Raw genomic sequence first — 17,490 nt, 5'->3', positions numbered from 1 at the left:
TGCACGTAGGCACAGCCGCGATGGAGACTTCATTGATTTATAATTTTGTAACACGGATGTAAAAATTCGACCAATTTTAACTACTACATAATAGCGCGGAACACGACAACGAGTGCACGCATTATGGTATCAGACGCGTTTCCTCGTAGTGAAACTGAAATACATATCAACGCCGTTTCCGTTGGGTATTCTTCTTAAACTCTACTCTGAAATGTCCGCGGTTATCATCAAGATTTCATTAAGAGTTATCATTTTATAAAAATCTAATTTCCGCAGAATAATTGAATCGTACATTAATAATACACATTCGACACAACCACACACCAATCTCCATCAGTATTCAGGATCTTTTAAACGTTACTTCGAGTTTACACTTACGCCATTTTATATACTACACGTGTTGAGTTCACACTTAATGGCAGTAAAGCGCAGATCAGGCGAGTTTTTTAAAATGTTTAGTGCGTGTCAATGTAAGCGGGAAAGCTTACGTACGTCTCTTTAATTTGTCGCGTCGAAAGAATCTAATGGTTTAGGACTTTGGATATTTTTCCATCTACTAAAAATATTGAAAATTGCGTTATTTGCGATAAATCTAGATCATAGTATATTCATACGAATTATCTATACATGGACACCATCAGAGGTAGAAAACTCTGCTGTACTCGCTTGATGTGCGCTTAAAATATATGTATAATTGGTTCAATATGAACTCTCGATTCGTATGTATCCATTTATGAATCTATTTGAAATCTGAACGTCTGATTCAATTTCATATATTCACGATTACACTCATTAATGTTTCAGTGACAAAGTAGACGACGTAGCTGGCAACTTAAATCAATTTCAAATTCAAATCTTCATAAACATTCGATATACATATAGAGAGACATGCATTTTGGTATGTTTACATTTAAAGACGATAATTAATCGAGGATATGCTATCGAGGTGCCATTTCACATATGTACGTATGAACGAAACATTAATAATGAAACGATGTCTAATCACGAGTCTAGTTCAATTGATGTTCTCACACCATTTCCAAGTCTAGTAGACTAAATTCAACATTTCAAGCTCGAGTAAACTTAACTTCGTTAATCACAACGATCGACATTGCACTGTAAGACCGAAATTGAAAAGAATAAGAACAAGAAGCTTGATCACATACCGCAAAGAAATTAGAAATTCAGTCTTTGGTATGAAATACGGTTAAACAAATAAAGTAACCTTGGTGTAAATGTCACAATGTGTGTAGCTATGACTAGATACTCCGAGATAACAGTTGGCACTAGAAACTTAGCATCTATCTGCTATTAACCGAGTTCCCTTTGTTATTCACATATAGTTTTGGAATAACGAAAGAAGAAATACAATCGAATCATTGACGGTCTTAGAAGATGTGTGGCGCCAATTGTAGTTTCCATAAAGAAACGGGTCGAGCAAACACGGTTACTTGCCCTTTTTCCTTTCCTCCAATTAGAAAGACATAGAGCGGTGCTGGTCCGTACGATGGTGTTTCCGATTCATTGATGTCTGCTGCGGCAATCTTCGCCCGTTGTCTTTCAGCCCTTGACGCGCTAACTGCTCTTCTAGACGGAGATCCTAATGGCAAACTTTTTGGCGGTGCTCTGGGAACTCGTTTCAATTCTTGAAGCTCTAATAACTCCGCGAACGTTTGGGACGTTGATCTTCCTGGTTCGTCTTCTAAAACACTGTCCGGTGGACTATTTAACATTTTCGCGTATTTGCCGTCCTGGCCTTGTTGTTGTTGTTGCTGTTGCTGCTGATGATTTCTGCTCTCATCCAGTCCAAGATAATTTGGATTACAAAAGCCGAATTGACCTTCCCGTATCGTCGACGGAGTAACTATAGGGCGATATTGCTTACATTTTCTGCCTGATGGCCAGTCGTCATCGGCTAGAGGATCACCAGGACTTCTGGCCTCTATACTCGCATAGTCCGATGTTGATTCTTCACCTTCTTCTAAGTCAGCGAACCTGACTGATGCGGATGTAGGTATTTTTGTGGTGGTTGGAGTTTTCGGAGTTTGAAGTGCAGCCTCGTATAGATGTGAACTGTAACTCTCGCCACGTGTTGGTTGGCAAGCTTGATGCATAGCTGCAAAATCTCTGAAATTATAGTAAAATTTAACAATCGCGTGTTTCGCGTGTCGTACGTTATATAATTCGTAATTACGACTCGAACTCGTGTTTACCGTCTTTCCTCTTGAACTTCTATCAGTCTAGAAGTAGGGGGCTCTTTCCGTTCTTCGTTGTCACTATTGTCGTCTGGATCGACAAATACAAGTCTGGCTGCCTCCACAGGTGTCAGAACTGGCGTGGGTAAAGTGAGTGCTCGGAAATTCGGTACCGAAATAGGATCTCTGGTCATCCCACAGCTGCCAATATTGCCGCTAGTATTGGTAGTGTCGGTGGTTTTTAATGACGCGTCTGATGGCTTTTGCCTTCGTCGTGCTAATGTGTTGGCGCTTCGAGATTTCACCATCCCTGTAGACGGTTCGGTCACTTCGGCGTCCACTTGCTGAAAAGGATAATAGGAATTCGCCTGCGGGCAGGCTCAAATTGTCACATGCGTTTTCATTGCAAACGTAACACTCGATACGTGTGCTCGTAACAGAAACAAACAGAGAAAAATATATTCGAATTATGCTGCATTATTGTTGGCAGAATTTTAATGTCGCTTACCTCTTGTGGGCTCTCTTCGTTATCGTCTTGACCACTTAAAACGGAGTAGCTGCATTTCGTCGGATGACTTAGCCGTGATAAATTAATCTGCGACAGTTTCGAAATTTCTTTGAGAAAGCTTGGTCTAGTCGGCGCCTCGTTCGGCGATATTCTACTGTTGTACAGTCTCGTCCTTTGATTTCTCAGTTTATGTTTCGGATTGTCCACATTGGTCCCTCTGATTAACAATTCCGACACTGCTAAAGCAACGCTTTCCGCCCTCGGCTGGGGTTTTGGACCTGGCACAGACAATTTCTCCCACGTTTCTGTACCTGCGAACGAATTTCACATCGTATACTTTCGTCGATAACAATGCATCTTCATCGATTCTTTGATCGATTACCGAAATGAAACCTCCAAAGTTCGTTCGTAGCCAAACCACCGCTTTCTCCGCCGAATATTAGCATGCAGCTAGGAAGTCTGCACGCTGCGTGACCATGAAGTGGACCCGGTCCTGGTTTATTCTTCAATAGACACCAAGAAGCGGTATTGACGTCCCATCGCCAACAGTCGTTCCTTTCCTGAAGATCAGTCATGCCCCCGTAAATGTACATAGCGTCACCGTGTAAAACAGCAGAATGCTTGTGTCTCGCAGCTGGTCCGCTTTCACCCGACGATAGAAGGTGCCAGGATTCCGTTTCTGATGAGTATAACATTAGATTTTTATCTTTTCAAGTATCGTTACGTAGAAAAGAAATATCTGGCTGTTTTACCAAAATGAAACGCCCATATTTCAGGTGAACTTCCACGAAGGTCTTGGTAACCTCCGTAGATGAGCATCTGACCGCGATGAACTAGAGCCGTGTGGCCTCTTCTTCCTCTAGGAACTGCACATCCCCTTTGCGCTCTCACCTTTCTCCATAAATTACTCTAATGGTAACATACAGAATAATTGTTCACACAAATTCCAGACACGTGCAATCGTGTGAAATTAATTTATCGCATTCGTTTCGAAAGATTTTCGATTTTTTCCACTTAGCCAAGGCTTGGAAATTCTCCGATTTCGACTACGCCGGAACACGGAATACGACTGGGGTTGCCCGTAACAAAAAGCCCCGAGCAGCTCCAATTTTTCGCTCTCGTACTTTACAGTCTGAATAGGCTCGAGTTTAATACACGAAGTCACGATAACAATTCCAGTTTGCAGCTTTTTGAACAGTAGGAAAATTGCTTTGAAACGAAAATCCCAAGGTACGCGTTAACGGAATGATTGACTTTCCATTGTGAACATTGAAAAAAGAAACGAAATAGTCTGTTCGACGAGCAATGGGAATCGTGGCTCTTTTACTTTAATCGGTCGATATGTACTGTCAGGAAGAAAGGAGAAAGTGCACATCGTACATATAAAGGAGAGACGATGGAAGGAACGATGGTATATAGGCTGTGCAGCAGGGGTGCTGAAAGTAATTACGTAACTCGAAGTACGTGCCTAAAGTTGATAGGTCTGTACAGCCACTTGCGTTTACCCCGCATTACGACACCGAGGGGGTCGCGAAAGGGGTAGTGCAGTTGCTAAATTCGCCATCGACGTTAAAATGCTGTAAAATTAGCGAGACCACAGTTACCATCGACGGTGCAGAATGTTCTTAAACCTTGAAAGAAAATTAAGAACGATGAAAGATGAATTATTTGCTAATAAAAGCCGAAGGTGTAGAATTGAACTGTGGGCGCTAACGAAATAAAGGAAACGCATGTCGTGTTTACTCCAAGTTGATGTCAATTTTCCATGGTGCGTGGAATAGGAGTGGAAACCCATGGGGAGGATACGAATCGTTCAACTTCGAGGGTACAAAACTGAGTAGAAAGCTGCTGACACTGCTTATTACTCAGTCCCTTCTCTCTAACATATTACCCATATATGAAAGATCTTCAATATGTTTCGTTACTAACGACTTATCAGCGGTTCTTCCGAATCATTATTTGCCGTTCACGCGTCGAGGTGTCTCGAGGAAAATAACAGTGACAAATGGCATCTCCGGCGACTGGTGATTGCTTTCGACTCCAGAGATGACTCGACAACACGACGAACTGACTATCTATGCGAGCAACTCTTGTATTGTACGTTCCTACATTTTACCAGACAATATTTTTTGGAGGAGCACTCGAATCTGTTTTATGTCGAACCCTCGTGTGTCCTGATAACGATCCCGTAACTCGGTGTCGTGCCTTCCAGAGGAAACTCCTAATGATCTTACTTGTCCTGCAGGGGGGAGAACGCGTACAGGGGTCGCCGATATAGAATAAGGAGAGAGGAGCGAAAGAATCGCACCCTCGGGAAACCGCTAAATCAATAGGAACGTCATCGGGTACAACCAGTTTTACACGAGTACATCCTCTACTTCTATTTCCCTCGTCGAACAAGAGAGGGCTGTGTTTAGCAACCGGTGACACGCGACGAGGGACAACTACCAAGCGACTACACCGTACACTTGCGATTGTGCTACCGTTGTTCCCCGTGAAGTGGTAAAGACACTTTTGGGGGAGGACGAGGGTGACGTCGAAATGAACAATTAGAAGATACCTCCTCTATTCCGTGTTCGTGAAATGTATAGATAAACGCGTCCGTTGACACCATCGAACGATCAGCCGGGAAATTAGATAAAACGCAGCGAAGCAAGATATTGTATATCAAGATTGATACATGTTCCATGGCCCTCGGTCTCGTTTACTTTGAATCGAGGGTGCTGGAATCGTCCGCCGCGATGTCTGCAAGGGCTGATCGAACTGCCCGCAGGCTTCTATCTAGCTTCACCGAATCGAGTCACGTAAATTAAACTAAACGAAGCTGAATGTCGCGACGGAATTGAAATGGTGTATCGAACTCGGATCGGTTATGGATCGATTACAAACGTGTACTATGAATAATGTATTTTCGCTCGTAATCCTCTTTTCACAGAATCGAGCTTGGTTTTGTCGTGGGGTCGTTACGTTACCTTGACATTGTAAACCCAGAGCGGTGTTTCCGTGCCCGCGGAGAAGCTGAGTTCACCTCCGAAAACGTAAAGGCAATCCCTGTAAGCGACCGCGCTGTGCTCCTGAAGTGCCGGCGGTCTTTCTCCCCCAGGATGCAATTCTTCCCATTTGCTCTCGACTGTGAAGCAAAATAGAGAAAGGGTTGGTACCGCGTCGGCTCGTTATTCGTAATGTTTTTACACGGCAGACTTTCTGGTCGCGTGCTGGTGGATAAACGAGATTTACACGGCCTCGCTTGTTCTGCGTGCACGCAAAGAAAAGATGGAACGTCTCGCGTAGTATGTATAATTTAGTTATTTATTTTTTTGTATGCGTTTTGGTTTGTCGTCCGTGTTGTACACGTTAGACTGCTGTTTAGGGTGATACAATTTTGCATTAAATCATATCACGTCGGCAAGTAACTTGTGGGATAGGGCAATAAATTAGAAAAGAACGGGTACACGAAAAGCGATCGTGACGTTACAGGTGCCGAAAAACCTTTTTCACCACGCTAAATCTCACTTTCACCCGCCCCGGCAATCTACTACTCCGAAATAAATCCACCGAGTGGATGGGGCTTCCCAGAAACAGAGAGAGAGAGAGAGAGACAAGCAGATGGGGAGCATAGAAGGGTGGGATTGGAAGCTTAAATCTAAGCAGTGCCAAGGACACGGCAAAAAACGAAATGTTAACGCAACAACTTGGAGGGATAAGAGCATTATGTTCGACGTATTCAAATAACATATACCACGGCGGCGCGAGTTGCTAGCCAACTTTTTTTTCGAGAATGATACTTCAACGATTCACGGTTCTTGCATCCAGTCACGGGAAGAGTTAAGAAAGAAAAACAGGAATTGTTATCCACAGTTATATCGTATATGATCAACCGGTAGTCCACGCGCCGCGTCTATTCGAGGGTTAAAATTCGGTCTTCCTCACGGTGCAATCGCTTAACAAGACAAACGTTTTTTACCCTTCGGAAGTTTTAGGGAAGGAGGAAAAAAGGGACAGTCCCCTAATTTTCCCGCAAGAATGAAAGTAAAAGAAATCAGGGAAGCATGAAGTTACGTAACACGAACAAAGGAAGGACGAAGATTTCAAAGAGAGATTCGCTTCTGAAGTTTCCAAGTATCCGATTGAGGTATTGTGGAGTGATTTTGCAACATCCTGCTAACTCGTCCTCGTTTAACACCGTTAACTATCCAAGTCATAGCTTGGCACTGAAACGTGCTCGAGAACAAAGCCTATGAAATTTACGTAAGAGGCATAATGTTCTGGCTGAAGTAGTTGCAGCTCTTGTGGACCGACACTAGAGATGCCCGACATTGATTACGTACACGTGTCGTATCTAGTTTGCTACGAAGCAATGCTCTCCTTTGTCCGAAAGTGCTGTTCAGGGGGTAAAACCGTGATGCCTTTGATGGAAAAGAGATCGCTTCGGAACTTTAGCGGACGTGACTTGTACACGATCGGTAAATCAGAAATTTTTATCGGATGCGTTAAATAGCCTGTCGTGCTTTTTAAAAAACAGAAATATATATACTTGTATCATTTACATTCCATTCTGAATGAAGAGGGAAAGACGAGAACTTGTAACGTTGCGATAGAGATCCATTTAATGATTTAGGATGTGGAGCCAAGAGAACCCCTTGATATCCCCACTGGTTGAAAGCGAGGGTGAAACAAAAACGTTCAAAGATGAAGTACTCTTACGGTTCTTCGAGACATCATAATATTTTTGCAAGATCAAGTATCGACAATACTATGCTTTTAAAACACGCTGTGGATCCCTTCGGGCAGTGTTCGTCCCCAGGAGACAAGCTGCCACAACCAACCCTTCTGGTACTGCTTTAATATTCACTGGTACTCGCTGTCGAACAAACCCCCCCTTGATTAATAGAGAGTCTCACGAGCGTACGATAAATCGACACGAATTTTGTCGCATTACCCGCCCACCATATTTTCTTAAAAATATCAATTCGAATATTGACCACCTAGTCAAATTAATGTGGAATCTTTTAGCGTGTTGTCAATCAGTCGCTCGAAACTTACAAGTAATCGTCGATAAATTTACTATTTAAAGTAGAATCATCGATGATATTTCAGAACGATTAGGAAGCACGATAACATTCAAGCGCGTCGCGACGAAGTGATTAATACGATGATCATTACGAGAAGGTGCAATTGCAATTAATTCCCGTATGCTTGATCTACGCGGAGTCATAATTGTGGTGTATCCACCAGTGGCTCTGGTTGATATACGTGGGCTTTAATAATGGCATATTATTGATCAGACTGAACCCTGTTTAAATTCCGTGGCGCACCCCTCGTTCACAGACCGAGACGATGATGGGGTGCGTTGGTCAGAGATGTTGTTCGTGTACTGTACTTCGGGTACTCAGACATCCAGTATTAATACCCGTTAAAATTAGAAGGATCATTTCCCATCCTCGAATTTCACGTTTCCCTTCTGCTCTCCTAATCCTGTCCTATCGAATATTCTGTCGACAAGAAATGAAAAGCGACGACAATAATTATTACACTTACCGAGACTGTAACGCCAGATATCTTTGAGGGGAAGATTGCCGTTTCTTCCTCCAAGGAGGTACACGTGACCAGCGAGCAAAGTCGCGCTGTGCTTGCTTCTGGACGGTGGTGCAGGCCCATTTTCCGTGCCAGCTGCGGTTACCGAGCTCCACATTTTCCCCCTGCGACGGAAAAGCTTATGAAAATTTGCCCAAGTCGCGACTGTAAGAATGTAGCCGCTGAAAAGTAACAATGTCGATGCCTAAGTATCGTATTTCGTCACGGAAGACCGATTGAGAAACAAACTTTTGCTATTTTCGGTACTTTGGTAATTAACACGACAAAGACAATAGGTATGTACAAACGACTAAAATCTGTTTCCTCTTCGTCGCGGCAATTAGCAAATCAAAGGGGAAAAAAATGTAAAACTGTATCGTTGAACATCGTCTGCATTGTCTTTAAATTTATTACAGTGGCCATCCCTGTCGACGTACTTGAAATTCAATTACCAAAGCTTCGAAATCGAGTTTCGGGTAAACGAATGCACCCTCACGCACCCCTAACAGGCGTACGCAAATACGGCTGGGGCATAGGTTCACCAGCAGACGCGCCGCTACAAATGGGAATCTGGTCGGTGGAATGGCGTTCGTTTTGTACGGCGCGGCAGCGGGAAAGAAACACGTGAAAGGGAAATCAGGATACGTACTAGGGAAAATATTGAACGTTGTTTCCCTCGTCAGACATCTCGGGGAAAAAAGTTAATGTCGCGCATTTTATTGGCCGTGAGATGTTCGAAACTCCAAGAAAGTACGTACAATTTAATGGCGCAATTAAGAAATTGCAAGTGAACAGAGAAAAAAGCACGCAGTCTGTCATCCATTATTTTTGTTCGCTCGATACACGTGATTCTGAAACCGTGCAAAAGCTGCGATTTTTAATCTCTTATATTCGTGTAAGCTTGAATCTTAACAGGAACGACGACAAAGGCCCCGAGTAATTTTCACACCAGATACAAAGCTTCATTTTCCGCTGTGCAATCGGCGGGAGTCGAGCGTAGGAGAAACGCGGAACGTTTCTTTTCCACTAGTTCAACGATGCGTTTTTCCCGCGCACTCCGTTTCTTTTGTACGCGTGTTTTCGGTGTTGCTTTCGTGCTTCTAGAAGCAATAGAAATTCTCAAAGGGGAGCGTAGACGTCGTCTAGTCATTGTTTGGAAACGGGATATCGTGCGCGTGTTACTAACCCTTTCATGCATGAAAGGAAAACAGTCGGTTGGCCATGTGGTCCGAGGCAAAGCGGGACAAGTACTACTTACGGGGCCGAGAAGAGGCGTTCAAAGAACAGGGAGGCTCGGTGAATTTTCGAGTATTGTTTCACCGAAACGATATGCTTTCGTTCGAGTACTTTACGGATAAACGGATTCTGTCGCTGAAGCTCGAACGAAACCGGTTATCCGAGCAACGATGGCAATTTTATTTTTACCACGTTCTATCGAAAAATTCTATCGAAAAATATTCGATATATCCTGTAGGCGGACGGTAAGATTCGACTAGATTTTCCTCCTTCGACACCCTTACCGTTGCAAAAGGGGAAGGGAGAAATTCTACGAGGGGTTCGACGAAAGACCATCTCCGTCTCTCTCTTTCTCTTTGCTTAAGTCTCGAGTCACGAGGGGATGCGTCGCCGCTACCGGATTCCGAAAAGGGATCGCAGTCGGACAATTTCCTCCACAGCGTCAACACCGCGATTCTCTTGATTCCTGTATGACACAGCTGGATGTTCACTTCAAGGTTGTATTGTCATTTGCCCAAGGATCTCCCTGCCATGAAGTTGCTCTTTCTCTCTTATTCTCAATGATCTTCAATTATTCAACTACCAGTGAGTTTTAAATATCACTTTTGATTTTCTTTTACCTTCAATTGTCGTTTTTCGCAGAAATATTAATGACACCGACAGGATAAAAAATTTTCCACGGCGCAGAAACGAGTCGGAATATATCCCGAAATGCCAGAAATTTTTATCGACGTCGGACCAATGTAATTTTTGTTACGAACTTCCGTGGAAACATCATTAACGCATTCTCACGTCGGGTATCAAGACTGACTCTCATTACAGTGGATGCACATGCAAAGAACCACTTTTCACCGTGTACACCTCGTCGCGCAGTCTTTTACCCTTTTTTCTTTTTTTGCCCCGGGTTTTTGCAGCACTTTTCTTGTGCCGGAAGTACATCGCGAAAAGTCAACATATCGCGTGTGGCAACATTCATCGCCGTCCTACGAAAAGGAAACCTAGCGTCGCGTGTCGCGGTGGTTTTTAAACTCACGACGGTTCGTCGAACGAAATCTTTTAACGTTTCCAATCTCGTCCGATGCTATTCGACATTTTTCTCCGACCCTTTCGATTTCTTTTCCGTGAAATGTTTACCACAACGAGGACAAGTGTCGCGTTAGTTGACGCGGTGTGATGCGGAACATCATCCCCGCCGGTCGTCACGCACCGACAGTTTTGAATGAGACCCACTAGAAGAGAGAAACCCTTCATCGTGTCACTAGTGTCACTTGCGGTGGAATCTGTATAATTGCGCTGGATGGGGATCCAGGGGTGCAGTTACGTTTAACGTAAATCCTAGGCACGACGAACAACTCCTAGGTACTGGAACGATGCTCGACGAGCCCCCACAATTTTTCCAAATCGGCGAATTTCTTCCCCGACCCCGATTGTTCGCACGATAAATTTTCCCGTCACGGGTGGAGAATCTCGTTCACAGCAATTCGTTAGGCACACACGATGTAACGAAACCTTAGAAAAGAATCTCGTGTATAGAATGTGATGCCAAGTGATAATCCTTGTTTCTTAATGCCCGTGGTATCGGTGCCCCTGAGCAAGGTATTAGTCCGAGTTAGGCTTCTATAAATGAAATTAAAGGGACAACAGAAAAATTTGCAGAAGTTTGCGGTGGCTGTCGATCAAGCTTCTTCGATAAGCTTTCGTAACGGATGAGGCTCGTTCGAATGGATAAATAGATTTTAAACGAATGCTAGAGGAGGACGACTATCTTGGTCACGCAAATTCTGCACGTTTCGTAATGCACAATCCGATGTACCTTTACATTCTCCTTTCCATAGTCGTGTATGTAAGTGTAACTATTGATTATCTTTTGATCTATATCAAAGCGTATGTTACTCCTTTCCTTCCTCAATGACGTAAAGTCCCAGGGACTCCGAAGATATATAGGATATGGCGTTTAGTCGCCGTTACGCGAAGAACATTGATTTTCCAGGAGGTTAAGGACACCGTAAACTGCATAAACTGCATCCACCACGTGACCTTATCTAGCCGAGGCGCGACTTATAAATACTCTAGAATTTCTCCCATGATTACCCATCCAGGTCACCGGTTAGTTTGAAAAACCAACCACACTTTTTTCATGTCAATGCAATTCGTGTTTTGCGTTAGATCTTAAAAATCGTATACTTCGTCGATTTATCGTCGACAGCGATCGTGTTAGAACGTGGCCAATAAGTGGAGTGTTAAGTTTTCGGCTGCTTCGACCCACGATAAATCTCGAAGAGCCCTTCCGGGAAACATTGAAAGAAAACGGAATTGATGGCAGGGGTGGCGGTAACGCAAGATGCCCGAGGGTAACGCAATTTAACAGGCTTACCTCTCTACTCGGTAAACCGACTATCCCGTTAGCTTTGGCGAATGAAACTTGTGACCCACATGCAGGCGACGATGAAATCCCACTAAGCTGGCCTTTACGGTGATAAGAACGCAAGTCGATGCTCTTCCAAGATTAATCTTTCGTACGTCGGAGATGCATAGTCTCATTGATAGAGATTAAAATCTATCTTAAGACATGGCTCGAACGAATATACCTTCGACGGGTTACCAAGTTACCATCGAATTACACTTTTTACCTGTTGTTCGAGAAAGAGAGAGAAACAGAGCGATTGGAGGGGAAGGGAGGCGGGGTGCAACGCGATCAAAGTACCGGGAATACAGACTTGGAGCAGCACACACGAGCCACTATGCGGACGAAACGGAAGTTTTTGCTTAAACATGCTTCACCGCGACACGTTGACTATGTACATGTGTCTACATATATCACCCTGCATCGTGTGAACGGTGATAATGTTTTTCATTTTGCCTCGTACCGAATGTTCGATGCGTCGCTTGGAGCATCTAAAAGTGATCGGAATTCGTCCACATTTTCGGCCGTAACGTCTGTCACACGAACGTTCGCTTATTTTACAAACACTTCGCCGATAGAAACCGTCGGATGCGTCGCGAAACGAGTCCACCGAACTCTTCCAATCAACATCGATTATCGATGGACGGATTGGTTGATCGTAAAATTTTTCTCGATCGGATCGCGAGCTCTTATTGTCATGAATACGAAGGAAAAGAGGAATACACGACGGATGCCACGAGGATAGAGCCACTATTCGTGTACAGCGTATCTTCCGTACTGCGTCCGGGTCGAGCACCTACCTCGTCGAGTCGTCCATCGAGGACTCGACGCACGCGCCCAATGGAAAAGCACCCCCTGTCCACCCGCAACGGCTCCATCCCCTCTGACTCGGCCAGGGGGTGAACATCCGACCGTTCTGTACCGAACCCTGGATTGACAGCGATAGACAGCAATAGACAGCGAGATGACTGTCGTCGAAGAAACGATTCTACATGATTAGCTCCGGTTCGAAGATAACCAAATCATTCCTTTCCTGGATAGATAGACTTGAATACCATTAACAGAAAGTATCTGTAATTTTGGTTCAGTCTCCTCGATCGTACTATGCGAGTCACAGTGAAAGCAGTGTCAGCTACACGAACAATAAGATATGTAGAAGACACCAATTTCCAGATGTATCTATATGGTGTTTGAAAAAAAAAAAGGAATGGAATCTGAAAAGACTTTAAACTCAAGCATCGAATAGGTCATTGACAAGAGATACAGCATGGAATGTTCCGTCCTAACCCAGACCGGACTGGAACGAAACTGCTTCCAGTGGAAATTTCGACGACAGAATAACGCGAGTATGGGCTGCACATGCGCCGGCGTCGGTCTCCATGGAAACGGGATGCGAGCGACCGCGTGTGAATGCGTATTGATTACTCTACTCTTGCTCCATTCCGCGATCTCTTGGTCCTCGTCGTATCTTCTCTCCTGCCGCCCCGCCGACCATGGCCTCTCCTCTTTTTTTCGCGGCTTTTCCTCTCTTCCACCCTGGTTCGCGCAACGAATCTTTCCGTTCCATCAACGACCGTCAACTTCTTCCACCCCTTTTCTCTTCAAATTAGCCCCGTAACGTCTGTGCGCGCGCTTCTTTGCGTTCATCAAAGATCTAGATCTGTTAAATTTATGACTTTAAAAGACGCTCCGATTTCACAGTCAACTCCAATCGAATCAACGGATTCGTGTCTCTCTCGGGGGTGAATCTCCGCGAGGACTTTGACCGATGAAATCATTTCGGAGGTAACGCACGCTTGCCGTAATCACGCGTTTCCTTCTGCCACGTTGTGAACAGCTTGCTTGGATTGATACGCGAATTTCGTGGTACGGTGTGGAACAAATTGCAAGTGGAACAAATTGCTTTATTATATTCGACTATTTTGTAACGTCGAAATTACGCTGGAAAATGTAAGGGAATGATCGTCGTAAAGTTACGAGTAAGGAGTATAGTTAGTTGTTTAGCGCAAGTTTTATCCAGAAATAAACCTTTTACGTTGAAAACACGACTCTCTCTGGAACCGCGACGAGAAAGTAGAAATGGTGGAGAAGAAGGGTACGTTAGCGACACGCATCTTAAACTTCCGGGAAAATTTACTACTGACCGGACGATAATTAACAGATGTGCCAACACGAACGTAGGTAGAAATTTGTATTTAAAATTTTACGAATAAACGAATTACCGATTCGAGTAATCACTTTGGATACGTTTTACTTAAACGTAAACTCGAGGATAATCGGTCGTGTAATTCGAATGATCCTTGCCGATGTTTTACCGTCGCAGAACATGAAATCGCACGATCTCTTTCGTAACCGTGATAATTTAATTATGAGTTTTCCTCGAAATGTGAAATTTTATATAAAACTCTGGTAACAAAGCGACGTTAATTATACAGTTGCCGTGACGGTGGAAGCTTTGTTGACTCACTCGCGCGACTTTATTTTCACCGACACACTTCCCTGCACCGTTTTGTCACACTTTGTAATTCACAGGGACGCAACGAAAGCGCTACAAAATCTTGTTATCTAGAATGCTGTCGTTGTATTTTATCTTTGTCGCGTTCGTAACAGATAACCGTAGAAATGCACTGGCACGTTATTCGAAAAATTGGACAAGAATTTACGTAACAAGGATATATAGTGTAAAAGAATTTTAGTCAGCGAAAAAGGTACAAAGTCAACGTGCACCAGTCCTGTAGGGTGAACGTGCGACAATACCCCATGCGTGACCACTCTATAAAAAGGAGAACCTCCTTCGAGGAAAGAATCACTTTCGTGACATCCTTTTGTGGAAACACATCGAAACTGCTTCGACATTGTCCGACTGGATTTGTTACCGTCATGTTGCAACGCTTCCTTCGGTATTCCTTGTTCGCCATTGCTGTTTGCTGTGCCCTTACCGAAAGAAATGGATACACTTCGACATCTGAGCTGACGAAGGAAAAACCTACCGAGGACAAACTGTTAAGCAACATCGTACGTGCTAGAAACTCCTCGAATAATCTTGTACGTTCGTCGAGCAACAATACCGATGCATACGACAGAAGTTTAGACAAAGAGTCTAGAGCAACGATTCAACGGGTGGAATCAGAGTCGAGAGATAAGTCAAACGTTCTCACGATACACATAGAAATTCGTTATATATTGTAAAATCTTGCCACACGACCAATTAAAATCTGCAAGTTCCAGCTGTTGCGGGCCAAGGTACGGTTCCAATGCATCGATTCGACCCGATTCATCCTACGGCAAGACTTCGACGGGTAGCAATCGATACTTGACTCAATACGGTGAACGTTTACCGGTCGATAGGTAATATCTGACATTACACGTGTGTTTTTAGAAAGGGACGCGAGAAAGTGGAAGATTTCTAATGAAAAGGTAATCGGATAATGTGTAGATACGGGTGGCAAACTCAAGGGCAACCGCCGGATTCGAACGGAATCACCCCGCGACCTGGACACGGACATCATACTGGCGTTGCGCTTTACGAACCGAGTCAAACAGGAGACAGGTAACCGATTGTTTCGTGATTTCAACCGATACGATTTCCATGCCGTACCTTCACCACTTGGCACGATTTCATACAAATATCAGGTTTGCTTTCCGTCCGAGTTATGGAAGTGAAAGTCCACGTAAACCCAGTGGCTACGAGACTGGTGGCTCTGGAGGATATGTCTATGGTAATGGTGGTTATGGTGGATATGGTAGCGGGAGACCAACTAGCACAGCCGGATCCACATCGAACGCCGGTTATGGAATTTCTGGAACCTTTGCTAATGGCGAAGAATTTGGGCCCACGGAATCGAATTATCCCGAAGGGAGCGTTCACCCACATCCAAATATTCAGACGCAAAAGGCAATAATTAAGCATTTGTAAAATATTTATTCCATCGATATTCTTTTTTCACCGTTTATTCGAAACATTATTTTGCTGAATCTTCTTCGACAGGCCGTAGCTTTGAAAGCATTGGCCGGGGTTGCCTTAATTGGTGCAGCTGCTGCTTTAGCTACGAATCCGATTCTTCTACCAATTGGTATCGTGTCGGGAAGGAAAAAACGATCGAATTTCTCGAACCAAGAAGAAGAAGCGCGTATTGAGTACGTTTCGAGAATTCTGAAAAATAACATTTTCAAGGTAGTCCCATTTTATTCTACTCAATATGTATTCTCGATGAACCTACTATCATTCTTCTGCGCAATGATATTAGGCCAGGTTCCCCTCTTTTAATATAATTTTTGTGTTAATAAACAGCGGTACGATAGTGCAAGCGAAAATAAAAGATTCAAATCAGCTCATTAAGCACTCGTTAAGATGACGGATGAGCAGAATCGACGCAGCGGTTTCGCGGATTGTGTATATCTTTTACATTATTAAACCAGGGATCGAGAAAGCTTCTGAAATTATCACCAGGATATATCGTTGAACGATTTCAAACAATGTTTTCGGAAAAAACATTATGAGCACATCTGTCAGTCTGTCTGTCAACTGGTAAAACGTAGCAAGCACAGTTTAATCAAATGGTGGAAATCGGAATATGTTTGTCTTCACATTTGCAAAATCGGAAGATACCAAACACGAGCTTTTTTTTATAAACATCCAAAGTAAAATTACTGTAAGCTATATTTAAGTACAGAATTTAATTGATACAGATACTTATACTAAAATAAAAATTAATTTCGGTCTCGGAAAAATACCAGATGGGCGTAGTTATTTAGATGCCTAATACTTGAAACGGTCGACCTTCCGGAATTCCTCAAATCCCCACTCTCCACATGAGGCCCGGTGGTGGCGCCATCGATCACCTGGGCCGAGAGCGTGGGTTCACGGAGCCTCCGTTGGAGGCGCTATAGACCCTGCACAGAGGCCCGGTGGTGGCGCCATCGATCACGTGGCCTGAATGCGTGGGTTCACGGAGCCCCCGTTGGAGGCGCCCTAGACCCTGCACGGAGGCCCGGTGGTGGCGCCATCGATCACGTGGCCCGAAAGCGTGGGTTCACGGAGCCCCCGTTGGAGGCGCCATAGACCCTGTACGGAGGCCCGGTGGTGGCGCCATCGATCACGTGGGCTGCGAGCGTGGGGTCACGGAGCCCCCGGTGGAGGCGCCCTAGACCCTGCACGGAGGCCCGGTGGTGGCGCCATCGATCACGTGGCCCGAAAGCGTGGGTTCACGGAGCCCCCGTTGGAGGCGCCATAGACCCTGCACGGAGGTCCGGTGGTGGCGCCATCGATCACGTGGCCCGAAAGCGTGGGGTCACGGAGCCCCCGGGGAACGAGCTAGAGACCCCGTGTGTGTGTGAGGAAACAAGGGCATCGAACCCCCGGAGCATGCACAAGAATTTTGAAACGTGATCCCTTATCATTGTTGCTCGTACGAATCTGGAGCTCGGTCTAATGTTGCTCGTGCAACTGTTGAAATCTAACTGACACATGTGCGTGCTTCCGTGAGCAAATTATATAGTAACCCCAGCAACCATGGCAGTTTCTGCAGATACTACTACAGCCCAAGTTTAAAAGACTTAGGCAGTAGTTAGTT

The 17,490-nt window shown here is 44.5% G+C and overlaps 2 protein-coding genes across 2 annotated transcripts; one reads left to right on the top strand and one right to left on the bottom strand.

Moving 5' to 3' along the window:
- Window positions 1-1,388: 1,388 nt before the first annotated feature.
- Window positions 1,389-8,395, bottom strand: LOC107188593 (host cell factor 2-like). Its single transcript, XM_015576908.1, has 7 exons — window positions 8,242-8,395; window positions 5,676-5,833; window positions 3,456-3,612; window positions 3,086-3,382; window positions 2,704-3,014; window positions 2,214-2,563; window positions 1,389-2,127 (listed from the first exon to the last, which is right to left on the bottom strand). The coding sequence occupies exons 1-7, from the start codon at window positions 8,393-8,395 to the stop codon at window positions 1,389-1,391; spliced, it is 2,166 nt and encodes a 721-aa protein (XP_015432394.1).
- Window positions 8,396-14,797: 6,402 nt separating this feature from the next.
- LOC107188536 lies at window positions 14,798-16,256 on the top strand. Its single transcript, XM_015576837.1, has 6 exons — window positions 14,798-15,102; window positions 15,146-15,265; window positions 15,354-15,467; window positions 15,551-15,812; window positions 15,906-16,091; window positions 16,209-16,256. The coding sequence occupies exons 1-6, from the start codon at window positions 14,798-14,800 to the stop codon at window positions 16,254-16,256; spliced, it is 1,035 nt and encodes a 344-aa protein (XP_015432323.1).
- The last annotated feature ends 1,234 nt before the right edge of the window (window positions 16,257-17,490 follow it).

Source organism: Dufourea novaeangliae, unplaced genomic scaffold (genome assembly GCF_001272555.1).
Source record: "Dufourea novaeangliae isolate 0120121106 unplaced genomic scaffold, ASM127255v1 scaffold133, whole genome shotgun sequence".
Lineage (NCBI taxonomy): Eukaryota > Metazoa > Arthropoda > Insecta > Hymenoptera > Halictidae > Dufourea > Dufourea novaeangliae.
This window is presented reverse-complemented; position numbering and strand designations above follow the sequence as displayed.